Source organism: Myxocyprinus asiaticus, chromosome 5 (genome assembly GCF_019703515.2).
Source record: "Myxocyprinus asiaticus isolate MX2 ecotype Aquarium Trade chromosome 5, UBuf_Myxa_2, whole genome shotgun sequence".
NCBI classification, from domain to species: Eukaryota; Metazoa; Chordata; class Actinopteri; order Cypriniformes; family Catostomidae; genus Myxocyprinus; species Myxocyprinus asiaticus.
Window position 1 is genome coordinate 21,026,386 of NC_059348.1, and position 14,176 is coordinate 21,040,561.

Sequence of the window (14,176 nt, forward strand, 5' to 3'; positions counted from 1 at the left end):
AGTAAAACGCAGTGTGTCAGTTTGGCCAGAGCCCTTCTATCAAATTGTATAGCAAATAAAATGCATAACGTAGCGGTACACTGGCGAGGAGGCAAGAGGCTGTTTTTATTTTTAGGAATTGTTATGGAGGAGAAGCTTCAGTGTGCTGAATAAGTTGCCTTTGTGAGGAAATAGCTCATCACTAAAAGGATTTACCACATATCGGCTAATCAACATGTTTACACGATGTGTGGTGTTAGATACGATAAATTGACGCGGACAATTTTGCGACAGGTTGGTGTCAGTTTACGGCTCTTCTTTCATGTGTATTATATTCGCAAACGGTAACTTACTGTCGTAACATGCTAGTTGACCGTTAGGATCTTTTCTATGGTAAAAACGTGAATGTTGTAATAATAGTATAGAAGATCTCTGGTTTTGCCCTTCTTTGGTACAGCACGGTGGACGTGGATCACTGTCACTGAATCATTCGCTACCACAATGATGGATCCTTCACACTGAGAAATCTGACATTTGCACTAAGGCAGCAAATGACAGCACCGTGAAGGGATTTCGCTCGACCTCATTTGGACGTCGATGGTGAAGATAATTAGTAACTTTTGAATAGCTCGCTGGATTTCCGATTGTTTGTGTTACAGTCTTATTCCAAACAACATGCAGATACTCGCGAAAGGGGAACATATCTGATAAACAGCTCGCCATATTTTCATATTCACTCGCTCGACCGCTTCACCGATGGCACCGATGGGCATCCGGCTGTCCCCGCTCGGCATAGCCGTGTTCTGTTTACTGGGGGTCGGGGTGATTTATCACCTCTATGCCGGAGTCCTGTCCAGCAGATTCGCATCGTTCAGGCTGAAGAGGACGGTGGATCTGAGAGATCTGCTCGCCCTGTCCATAGAGGCTGCGATTCAGGGTGGTCGGGAGGTGAAGAGGATCAGGGAGGACAACACACTGGAGGAGAAGTCAAAGGGGAAGACCAAGGAGGGAGCAAGTGAAAAGCTCACACTGGGTGATCTGAACTCACACCGCAAGATGTTTTACCTGATCAAGAACACCTACCCTTATGTACAGGTATAGATGATCTGTGCTTAAAGGGATAGTTCAGACAAAAATGAAAATGCTCTCATCATTTACTCACCCTCATGCCATTCCAGATGTGTATGACTTTCTTTCTTCTGCAGAACTCAAATGAAGATTTTTAGAAGAATATTTCAGGAGTCATATGGATTACTTTTATGCTGCCTTTATGTGCTTTCTGGAGCTTCAAAGTGTTGGTCACCATTCACTTGCATTGTATGGACCAACAGAGCTGAGATATTCTTCTAAAAATCTTCATTTGTGTTCATCAGAAGAAAGAAAGTCATACACATCTGGGATGGCATGAGGGTGAGTAATGACGAGAATTTGCAGTTTTTAGGTGAACTGTTCCTTTAAAGATGGCCTATCCTTTTAAGAAATGACCATGGTAGTCATAGTTTCCTCCCAAAATAGTTACACCGTAGTTACTGCAGTTACTTTTAGTAATGTAAAAGCATAATAAATTCATAAACAGATTTCAGAATAAATGTCAGAATTTTATAAAAAAAAAAAAAAAATTTTTTTTTTTTATGACACTGGTGGATATTACCAATTTACTATAGTTTTGTTTGTTGTAACTATGATGATCACACAGCCTGTTGTGCTTATAATAAGAGTGATCATTTCTTAAAAGTGATGATAGTGTTGGTGTCTCAAACTAGTGAGTTGCCCATCTAGACAGTAATTTTGGGAATCATAGGCACGATTGAACATTTAAAGCCATCTTTACACTGCAAAGGTGCCACAGAAGCTGCATTGGAAGTGGCATCTAGTTGTATTTATTTACACAGACTGTTTAATTCTGTGCAGAGCAGGCATAAATGCATTTGCACAGCAATTACAAATGCATAAATAGGCCTAATGTAATTAGATTAAAGTTTTAAATATAAAATTATAAATATAGATATATGAAATTAATTAAATGTGAAGTTATAGTTTTAAATGTGAAACTAAACTATGAAATATATGCTCTATCATGACAATAACAAAGTTCAAGGCTGCATTTCATTCTCACAGAACCAACGTAGCATCAGAACTGCCTTTGATACTAGGGGCTGAGGTGGGTCAGAGCAGGCATGATTTAGTCTGGCTTTTTGCAGCATTGAGTCTTTACACATAATTTTGAGCAGGCACAGAGCAGGCTTAACTTGGCTGTGTAAAGACACCTTAAAAGTCTTTATTTTGTGATGCTGGGTTAAAATTGTAATGAATGAATGATTGTTACATTTATATAGCGCTTTTCTCACACTAAATTCAAAGCACTTTACATAGTGAACAGGGGACTTTCCTCAACCACCACCACTGGTTTACCATCTCTGGGCACTAACAAACCACTAAATTAGGTGGATGTAACACAAATCGCTGAGTAAGTGGTGCACAAGTTCATCAAAGTGTGGTTTTCTTTCATATGGTTTCAGGTGAACTCAGAGGAACATGCTAATGCTGAGGGTGAGGCCACAGTATGGACACGCAGCATCTCCGGAGACGTTCTGGAGAAGGTCTCTGGGGGGAAGGAGGTGCCTGCAGAGAAAGTCACTGTGTGGATTGACCCATTAGATGCCACTCAGGAGTACACGGGTATAAACTCACGTTTTTTGTGCCCTGACAAAAATAAGTGCGTTGTAGTGTTGTAGTTTTATAAATTTAAGATTTGTGATGTTTGTTTTTTCATTTAAATTTATTATGTTTCTTTTGTATTGTATCTTTGTTCTAAAATAACTCATTTAAATTGTTAGATTCACATTGGTGGACACAGATATTTACTTCATGACAAGAAGGGGCCAGAAAATTCAACTTAGAATTTGGGAAGGTGGTTAAACACATTTATTTTAAAAAAAATTTTTGACCACTTCATTGTTTTTTCTTTTTGCTGGATAGTCATTTGAATTTGCAGATACGTTTGATGTAAGAAAATCGACTGATGGAAGTGTGTTTAAAATAATCACCAATCCTTCAATCTACAGCCTTACTTTGGAAGACCAATACAAGTAGGGTTGCCTTTAAATTAAAGCAAAAACTTGTTGTCTTGTTTTGTAGGTTATCTATGTACTATTTGAAGTTTTACCATCACTTTGTCTCTGATATGCTGCAACTGCAGTATGAGGAATAGTTTTGTGTTGCTACATTTCTCATGTGCTTGTCCAGGATGTAAATCATTTCTCATTGTTTGTGCTTTCAACAGAAAATCTCCGGAAGTATGTCACCACTATGGTTTGTGTGGCTGTGGACGGGAATCCTGTTATAGGTGTGATCCACAAACCTTTCACTGGGCGCACAGGTGTGTTTATTTGAGGCTTACAGACTTAATAAAAACCCGATTAACTTGCGGTTTGGAAACAGGAACTAGTGGCTATTTGGAGGATGCAGTGAAATGTAAACAAAGTGTGAGAAATTTGATGCACTTTCTTTCTTAGGCCTTGGTGAACTATGGATTACAGGCACCACCACACTAAATATTTAATTTGACAAAAAATAATTGCGCACAAAAACATTGGTTTTAATGTTAGACTAAGAAGATTTTTTTAAAATTACTATTATATAAAATGTATACTGATATATATATATATATATATATATATATATATATATATATATATATATATATATATACTGTATAAATATATTTACAAATATATAATAAAATAAAAAACTGTATGTTTTTATCCTTTTTTGTATTTTTTTTTGTCTTTTTGTTATTCTTTATTTAACATTAATAATGTCATCTTGGACAATATTGGTTCACCATTTTCCAATAAGACATTGTAATTGTCATTACACCTTTATTGTCCTGTCTTGACATTATTGTGTTTTTAAATGAGCAACTGAGATTTATACTGTGTTGCTAAAATATTCTTTCTCATCCACAGCTTGGGGTTTTGTTGGAGAGGGAGCCAGTCTGGCGCCTCGTGCTTCCTACAACACAAACTCTCCGAAGGTGATTGTGTCCCGCTCACACTCAGGCAAGGTGAAGGGCTTCGTCCAGGCAGCCTTTGGAAACAATACTGAAATTATACCAGCAGGGGGCGCAGGTACTACAAAATCTTCTACTGCCTATTGAAATGAGAGTTCTCATTAATTTAAAAAAAAAAAATATATATATATATATATATATATATATATATATATATATATATATATATATATATATATATATATATTTTTTTTTTTTTTTTTTTTTTTTTTCAAAATGTCTTTGAATGCACTCAACAGTACTTTTTTTTTTTTTTCTCTACAATAATAGTAAAGTCATTAAAACTATGGAATAACATAAATGGAACTATGGGAATTATGTTGTGACTAAACAAAATCCAAAATAAATCAAAACTGTGTTATATTTTTGCATCTTCAAAGTAGTCACCCTTTGCCTAGAATTTGCAGACATGTACTCTTGACATTTTCTCAACCAACTTCTTGAGGTTTCACCCTGGGATGCTTTTTAAACAGTATTGAAGGAGTTCCCATCTATGTTGGGCACTTACTGGCTGCTTTTCTTTATTATTTGGTCCAAGTCATCCATTTCAAAAACTTTCTTTTTTTAATAAAATTTTAGTTTTATAATGAAATAAATTAATATGTTGGCACAATTATATTTTTGTCTACAAAACTAATTTCAAACATTTAATCATACGCCTTAAGATCAAAAGATTTTTAAGATCACGAGAAACATTTCAGTCAAGTGTTTCAAAACTTTTGACCGGTAGTGTAAATAAGTCAACATAAAATGAAAATTGATCATACTTGCTTATACTTGCACATACCTGGTCTTATTGTTAACGAATCATTGGTGTATGTTATTCCAAAGAAAAAAAAATGTTTTGGTAATCTTTCATCAAAATATAATAACTTGCTCCACAACTAAAACTACTTTTCAGCTGATGTCACAAATCTGTCTTGTTTTTCAACCCCTCCCATCCAGCCATCTGTCATAAACAGACCAGTTTTGATGATCCAAACTATTGATCCTTCGCTAAGCCCTTCCTTAAAAAGCTCTTCCGACCAATCCTGTTTTAGCAACTGTTGCCCTGTCACCATTACTCTGACATGCGTTTGCTATTTTCCAATGAGAGCCTTTGGGAGTAATGTGTGTTTGAGTGCTTTTAAGCGGGATTTTATCAAAATAAAGAAAAAATTTAAAACATGTTGTTGCCAGGTAATTTGTAATAGTGAACGAGTTACCCAGAGAGGATACATGCAGTACTTTTCTTTCTTTAAAAAACAAATATTTAGATAAATCTAGAGAAGAGCATGTTATGGATTAAACTTTTCTCCAAGGTAAATTAAAGCTAATGATTGAACGATTATTAAGTCATAGTAAAAGCGAAAGTACATAAACAGTTCACAGCATCAAAATGTGTGTTATGAGACGTTATAAACAGCTCTGTTCACTTATGTTAATGTTATTAGATGTGTAATCGCTATTAAATTAAGTTTTTCTCTTTTCAAGTGACTAATAATTGTTTGTCTTGATTCTGATTTACAGTCTCCACAGTTTTTAATCAAATTACTGTGCAATTTAATGATTTCTTATACAAAAAACTTCAGATAAATATGCATTACAATGTCACTCTTCATACCAGCCCATGTAAAAATATTATCCATTCCGTTTATAAGAATATTTTGCCAAAAACTGGGTCATTCATGGCAATCTCCCATTCATTCCAATGGGGAGTTCTGCAGAGCATGTCAGAGCAAGCAACCATAACCAAGGGGAACAAAGCTTAGCAAAGGGTCAATTCCTGATGGATAAAATCGAGTCCTACACCCTTTTCTTCCTTATTCCGTTCACATCACATTACAGAAGTAAATGGGTTGCAAATGCTGTTTCTTGTTGATTTTAATTAACCATTGACTGTTGCAGTTGTACATACTATATCTATAGTTTGCTGCAGCAACAGATGGGCTCTTTTTTTTCCACAGGATATAAAGTACTTGCTCTTCTAGATCCCATTGATGAGGAACAAGAGAAGGCTGATATTTACATCCATGTGACATACATCAAAAAGTGGGATATCTGTGCTGGTGATGCCATCCTGAGGTCTCTGGGTGGTCAAATGACAACTCTTAAAGGAGAGCAGATCGATTACGCCGGCACAGAGGGGAACACGGGTGGCCTGCTGGCCAGCATTCAGACTGACCACAAGGCATTGGCCAAGAGACTTCCACCCTGGGAAGAGAACAAACAATAATAAACCAAAACCAGGCCTAAGCCCTAGTGCTCCCATTTTCTTTGGGAAATGTGAGGAAACAAGATACGCTTATGACATAAGACAACTGATCCAGCATCAGTAACTCTATATGTGTAATAATAACCCACACAAGTTTGAGATGTGCTACATGTGTTGTAGAAGGAAGCGTGCCTTTGGCTTGTAAGGATCATCAGACAAGTATCATGTGACACATTTAAAGAATGTTTAAGTGTCAATGTGTCACAAAAAGTGAAAGCACGGGGTCAAATAATGAGGTCACCTTACTTTTTTAATTGTTGTTCTCCATGTTGAACCAGTAGCTTATATTTCATTTAATCCTTCTGCGTTCTAGTGGGATTTGTGTGGTGCACTCCAAAATGGCCGGTAAAACCAGAGGTTTGAATGCTACTTAAATTGGTTTTGGGTGAGGATTTAACTGTGAATCCAGAGATATCTTGAATATTATCTCCTTGTGCATAGCACTACTTCTCATCATAATGGAGAACATTGTTTCTGTTAGTGGCCTGTGTTCGGTTCTCTATGTCAGATCTCATTTCTTCCGGTTTTACACTGATACCTGAATTGCTGTGAGATTAGACTACAGAGGTTTAAGCACCATATGTAAATATAATATATATCTGTAGTACAGTATGTTGAGATGGAAAGCCAATTTGTATTCTGCTTTTTTGGTAGGGAGAGTTTGAAGGGAAGTAAAAAAGATTTAACGGAATACTCAGTAGACTTCACTTTGGGTGATCCATTCAGATGTTGGTGTAATTATTCTAGGGCTCACTCATTTTAAAACTTCAATTTTCAAAAGAAATATTTTTGTATGAGTATTGATACCTTTGCCGTGGTTGTTTGTTGAGATCCTACAAATAGCCATGGTAGTGTGTTTCTCTCCTGGCAAATCTGGTGGTGTGCATGACAAAAAGAGAATATTGAAAAAAGGAATGGAAAAAGGAATAATTTTTCTGCATGTGCCCTTTTATAGATCTTGTCTGAGATATGAGGCATGTTATTTGGCATCACATAGATCGTCATCTTCATTCTGCCTTTAATAAATAATTAAAGGTTTTAGATTTTATGAAGAGTTGTAAGTGTACACACTTACACAAATAATGGTTTGCTAATATAGGTGTGAATGATTTCTAAAATATTTGTTTTGGTGAATGGAACCACAAATAAAAAATCAAGTAACTTTTCATTTGATTTAAATTCTTTTTAATGTATGAGTTGTATTTAAATTGTACCTAAATGTCTATTAGGAGATGTAAATGTTATTTTTTTATATAATTTGTCTACACATCATAAAGATAGTTTTAAATGTAAATAATAGAAAGCATCTGTTTTCCCACCACATGATGGCAGGCTAGTTTCAGATGTTTCACTTCCAATCACGTTTCAAGCATGGAACAACGAAAGGGAATAATTCTCAATTATCTGATTTTTATAATATGCTAAACAAAACAAAATATGTTTTTGTGACCTTGTATGCATCAATAATAATATCTTGTCCAGTAATAGCCAATAAAGGGACAGTTCACCCAAAAATGAAAAATCTCTCATCATTTACTCACCCTCATGCCATCCCAGATGTGTATGACTTTCTTTCTTCTGCTGAACACAAAGATTTTTCGAAGAATATCTCAGCTCTGTTGGTCCATACAATGCAAGTTAATGGGTGCCAAATTTTGAAGCTCCAAAATGCACATTAACACAGCAATAAAGTAATCCATATGACTCCAGTGGTTTAATCCATATCTTCTAAAGCAATTTGATATATGTGGGTGAGAAATAGATCAATATTTAAGTCCTTTTTTATTGTCACTCTTCACTTTTACTTTCACATTCTTCATCTTTTGTTTTTGGTGATTTGCATTCTTGGTGCATATTGCCACCTACTGGGCAGGGAGAAGAATTTATGGTATAAAAAAAAGGATTTAAATATTTATCTGTTTCTCACCCACACCTATCATATCGCTTCAGAAGATATGGATTAAACCACTGGAGTCATATGGATTACTTTATTGCTGTGTTAATGTGCATTTTGGAGCTTCAAAATGTTGGCACCCATTCACTTGCATTGTATGGACCTACAGAGCTGAAATATTCTTCTAAAAAATTTTGTGTTCAGCAGATGAAAGAAAGTCATACACATCTGGGATGGCATGAGGGTGAGTAAATGATAAGAGAATTTTCATTTTTGGATAAATATCCCTTTAATAATTATGCAACAGTTCAAAAAGGTAGTGGGCTGGGTGAGTGGGGTCCCGAGTGATTTTGCCAGCCCTTTTCCTCACTCTGGAAGTGTACAGTTCTTGAAGGAGGGCAGGGGGCAACCAATATTCCGCTCAGCAGTCCGAACTGTCATTTGCAGTCTTCTAATGTCCGAAACCAGACAGTTATTTAAGTGCAGAGGACAGACTCAGTGACTGCTGAGTAGAACTGCATTAGCAGTGCCTGTGGCAGGTTGAACACATCTGGCAAAGGAAGAACAACTTCTGCTGGGTCAATGTGGGCCTCCCACTTCAGGTCCTGTGAGATGGTTGAGCCCAAGAACCTGAATGACTCCATTGCTGCCACAGTGCTGTTCAGAATGGTGAGCGGGGTCAATGTTGGGGTGTTCACTAAAGTCCACTATCATATCCACTGTTTTGACTGCACCAGACAGCCAGCTGTTCAACCTCCCTTCTGTATGCAGACTTATTGTCACCCTGGATGAGGCCGATGACAATAGTGTCGTCTGCAAATTTCAGGAGCTTGACAGAGGGGTCCTTGGCAGTGCAATCATTTGTGTACAGGGAGAAGAGTAGTGGGGAGAGCACGCATCCCCGGGGGGCACCAGTGCTGATAGTACAGGTGCTGGAAATGAATTTCCCCAGTCTTACTAACTGCTGCCTATCTGTCAGATAGCTGGTGATCCACTGACAGATAGAGGTGGGAACAGAGTTGTTTTAATTTAGTCCGGAGAATAGCTGGAATGATGGTGTTGAAAGCTGAACTGAAGTCCACAAAAAGGATCCTTGCATATGTCCCTGGTCTGTCCAGATGTTGCAGGATATGATGCAATCCCATGTTGACTGCAGCATCCACAGACCTGTTTGCTTGATAAGCAAATTGAAGGGGATCCAGAAAGGGTCCAGTGATGTCCTTCAGGTGGGCCAACACCAGTCTCTCAAATGTCTTCATGACCACAGACGTCAGAGCGACAGGTCTGTAGTCATTAAGTCCTGTGATTTTGGGTTTCTTTGGGACAGGGATGATTCTGTTGCTTGCTTGTTTTTGTTTTTTCCTGAAATTGTTGTGCCTCTTCCAGTGTATTGAGCTAAAGTGTTTGCGGGATCAAATCAATCAAATCCAGGATTTGATTGATTTGCTACTGCACTACTGCTTTCATGTTGTTAGTTTATGTTTACTGTTCATGCTAATCAATTTGCTAATTTGTGTTGATGAAACACACTACTACTGTTGTACATATTTCAGCAATCATATACAAATTTGATTTGGTTTTGTTATCTGGTGCACTTCTATTCTTGTAATACAAGGTTTTCTGGTTTTCAATCTCATTTCAAAGACTCTTTTGTATGATTTATGACTTAAACTATTGCCAGAGGAAACCCCCCTTTAATCTGATATAGCTGGGTTTAAAGAGCACCTATTATGGTTTTTAAATGTGCTTAATTTTGTTTTAAAGGTCTCATACAATAGATTAACATGCATCCAAGGTCAAAAAACACTTTAATTTGCACATAATTTAAATTGCAGCATTACCTTTTTTTCCCAGTGTCAAAAACGACTCGTTCAATGATCCGTTCTAAAGGATTCATTCTAAACTCCTTCTTTCAGAGAGCCTACTCTGCTCTGATTGGTCAGATGTCCCAGTCTGTTGTGATTGGTCTACCGCTTAGTGTAGTGTTTGAGGGCGGGTCAAAGCTGTTCGCGAGCAGCCAATGAAGACCAGAGGCAGGTTTTTTGTTACCAAATTCTGGAATTACTAACGACTCGTTTCAGGTGTTCAGAGATGGTTCTTTCTTTTGGGAGTCAATAACTCCATTTGTTGTGTTCTTTGATTTTTGAAACTTTGCAGACTTTTTTACATTCACAAACAGCTATATAACACACTACATGAAAGGTAATATTTGAAAAACCATAATAGGTGCTCTTTAAGAAGAAAGGCTTGAGGCATTTATATAGTGCTGATCTGTAGGGGGAACTTGCATTAATAGTTTATTGTTTCATTAAAGAGTCATTACTGCCATGGCCGACCTCTACTCAGGGACAGGTGGAGAGCTTGAACCTGACTTCACTGCAGGATCATTTGTCACTAGAAGAGAACTCGTCCGAGAACTCCTCACGTCCTTTAGTGAACTCTTCATTGACTTTGAAGGAGAGCATTAGTCAGAAAGTGGAAGCTATTGCAGGGATGACATCTATGATGACTTTCCTCCTCCTCCTCCGCCAATAAGGATTATGGAGCATGTTGGCAAAACCCTTGCTTTAGACCTGGTGGAAAGACTCACACAATGAGTTACTTCACTTGAGTGGCAATTGGCAGATAGTGTGAAGAAGGTGAGTGAATGTATTACAGATGCTGCAGAGCTGTGGAAGATAAGCTGAATTATTGCCTGGAAAGGGAATGTGCATGGGTCAAGAAGGTGTTGGAGTTAAGCATACAGTATCTGGGGAAGTCAGTAGTGGATTGCCTTGCCAGACGTGATATCCAGATTGAAAAAAAAAAATCAAAGCTTGTACACCCATGATGTCCATGGCAGCACAGTTTCCTCCTAGCTCACTTCCCAACCCGCCAGTCTCTCAGGTCTCCAACAAAACATCCAAAGAAGTTATACTCCCTCACTAGCCACAAACAATACTCCAGTCATTCCCTACCATCCTCCCGTCAATGTCAAGTTCCCACACTTTGGTGAGTGTGAAGGTGACAACCCTGTCTCCATCAAGTGTGAAGAGTATTTGGCTTTACATCCCCTTTGCAATGTAGAGGTGTTAGCCACCTTTACCTCTGTTGCAAGGAACTGCCAAAGATTGGTGGTCTGCAGAAGGGAGAAATGTATGTTCTTGGGAGCAGTTCAAAGAAGCCTTTCTTCCGTCATTCTTAACTGATGATTACGAAGCGGAACCTGCAAGACGGCTTTTGGAAAGGAGACAAGGAGCCCAGGAAAGTATCCAAGATTTCGCTTTCCAGTACAGAGGCATGTGTATGAGATGCAAGAGTGATATGCCTGAAAAGGAGATTGTTCAAGCTATCCTGTGAAACTGCAATCCAAACTAGCTAGTGTGCTACGAGGCACAGCGAAGGATGTAAGAGAGTTAGTGAGGATCGGAACGCAGATAGAGCGAGACTTTGAGGAAACCAAGTGCTATTGGAGCAGCATTAACTCGGAGTCACAGAAGAGGAAAACACAACGTAACAAGTTCATTAACTCTTTGCAAGGAGGAAGCGGGAGATGCCGAAATCCAACTCAAAAGGGTATTTAATTTTTTTTAATAAAGATTTGCATTCCAGCATAACATAAAATACCCACATAAACACTGCTGTGTGTGTCTCTCTCTCCCACTGGTGTCTGGCTCGCTCTTAAATCACTGTAATGACAAAAAGCTGTTAGAGACAATCAATGACAGGTGATGACCCCGGCTTATGTACACCTCCCCCTCGACCACCTGGGACAACACGGCTCCCAACCCCCTGTTCGACGTGTCGGTCTGTAAAACAAACAGGAGAGCAAAATCAGGAGAAAGTAACAATGGCCCACCACAAAGCGAAGCTATCACCTGCACAAAAGCCTGTTGGCATGGCTCCGATCACTGGACCAGGTCTGGGGCTCCCTTTCTAGTGAGATCAGTCAGAGGCACAAACCTTCTATATTAGCCAGCCAGCCCCAGGAACTTTTTGGTCTCGGGTCTCAGGCAGGCCACAATCACTGTGGTCTTATCAATTTGGGGACGCATCTGCCTGTGACCCAAGTGGAACCCCACATACCGTACCTCCACCCGTCCAATTGCACACTTCTTGGGGTTTGCCGTGAGTCCCGTCCGTTGCAGCGACCTCAGAACAGCCCTCAGATGCTGCATGTGCCTCTGCCATTCATTACTGTATATAATGATGTCATCCAGATAGACAGCGGTATAAGCAGAGTGCAGTCGGAGAACTCTGTCCATAAGGCACTGGAACGTAGTTGGGGCCCCGAACAAACCAAACGGAAGTGCCACGATTTGGTGCAAGCCAAATGGTGTGGAGAAGGCCATTTTTCCACAGGACATTGGCGTTATGGGGATGCCAGTAACCCTTTGTTAAATCCAGTGTCGAGTAAAAGCTTGCCATGCCCAACCGATCGAGCAGTTCGTCAATACGAGGCATTAGATACGCATCAAATTTAGACACCGCACTGAATTTTCTATAATCCACACAGAACCGGACCGAGCCGTTGCTCTTCGGAACAGCACCACTGGGCTGGCCCAGTCACTGTGGGATTCTTCGATTACCCCCATACCGAGCATGGCCTTTAATGCTTCCCGAACCACTTTTTTTTTGTGCTCGTGTAATCGTTAGAGACGACTACGTACCGCTACCCCTGGGTTTATTTCGATATGGTGTTCTATGAGGTTTGTATGACTGGGAAGAGGTGAGAACATGTCAGAGAATTCTCTTTGCATCCGGCCACATCCGTGACTTGCGATGGTGAGAGGTGGTCTCTGCAAGGGTGACTGGGGTGCCTTGATTGGCTTTTAAGTTCACCTCCGATCCAAGCTCCCTCCATGGTTTCAAGAGGTTGAGGTGGTAAATTTGCCACGCCCCAACCCTATCCATTCATCTAACCTCATAATCGACTTCCCCTACTCGCCGTGTGACCTCAAAGGGCCACTTGCCACTTTACAAGTAATTTAGAGATTGGCCCAATTTGTGGAGCTTTGCTCTCAGGTCAAGAATGTTCTGAATTTAGTTTTTGCTGTTTGAAGATCCCTCCTCCCAATTTTCCCTCACAACATCTAAAACCCTGCAAGGCTTGCACCCATACAATAATTCAAATGGGGAGAACCCCGTGGAGGCTTGTGGGACCTCTCGAACTGCGCATAACAGGGGTTCAAGCCACTTATCCCAGTTCTGAGCATCTTCGTACACAGACTTATGAATCATGTTTTTTTAGGGTTTGATTAAACCGTTTGAACAAGCCATCCATTTGAGGGTGGTACACGCTTGTCCGAATTAATTTAATTCCCAGTAATTCGTACAGCTCGTGTCGTGTACGTAATATGAAAGTAGTGCCTTGATCAGTGAGGATTTCTTTTGGAATCCCCACTTGGGAGATGATTCTGACAAGTGCCTCTGCAACACTATGTGCCAAAAGGTTGGCACTGCTTCTGGATATCAAAAAGATGCACTGCTTCTGGATATCGTGTTGCGTAGTCCACCAGAACCAACACAAAGTGATACCTGTGTGCCATGCTCTCTAATGGCCTGATGAGATCCATACCAATTATTTTTGAAGGGGACCTTGATCAAAGGAAGCGGGCGCAAAGGCGCTCTTGTGGCCGCCGGATTCACCAGCTGACATTCAAGGCATATTGCCTGCGAACATCCCCCATAAATGCCCGGCCAATAGAAACGGGTTATTAGACGGTTTAGTGTTTTATCTCGGCCTAAGTGACCCGCCATCAGATTATGATGAGCCGTCTGGAATAGCATTTCCCAATGGCTCTTTGGTATCAACAACTGGGTTGCATCCTTTTTTGTCTGAGCATCCTGCATCACTCGATACAACTGATCATTTATAATAGAAAAATACGGATATGAGAGTGCAATGTCTTGCTGAAGACGTTGACTATCAATCACTTTCACTTGGTTGAAGGAGTGTCTAAGGGTCTCGTCTTGCATCTGCTCTAGAGGGAAATCC

At 39.5% G+C, this 14,176-nt stretch overlaps 1 protein-coding gene across 1 annotated transcript; it reads left to right on the forward strand.

Annotated features, from left to right (window-relative positions):
• The first annotated feature begins 87 nt into the window (after positions 1–87).
• LOC127441253 (inositol monophosphatase 3) lies at positions 88–7,473 on the forward strand. Its single transcript, XM_051698438.1, has 5 exons — positions 88–1,074; positions 2,499–2,658; positions 3,263–3,358; positions 3,948–4,109; positions 5,998–7,473. The coding sequence occupies exons 1-5, from the start codon at positions 736–738 to the stop codon at positions 6,264–6,266; spliced, it is 1,026 nt and encodes a 341-aa protein (XP_051554398.1). The 5' UTR covers positions 88–735; the 3' UTR covers positions 6,267–7,473.
• Positions 7,474–14,176: the final 6,703 nt, after the last annotated feature.

Bases quoted from the DNA above. Each gene is read 5' to 3' on its own strand.
- LOC127441253 (XM_051698438.1), top strand. From the start codon at position 736: ATGGCACCGATGGGCATCCGGCTGTCCCCGCTCGGCATAGCCGTGTTC. The intron at 1,075-2,498 runs GTATAGATGATC...ATATGGTTTCAG, and splicing joins ACACCTACCCTTATGTACAG to GTGAACTCAGAGGAACATGC. The intron at 2,659-3,262 runs GTATAAACTCAC...TGCTTTCAACAG, and splicing joins TGCCACTCAGGAGTACACGG to AAAATCTCCGGAAGTATGTC.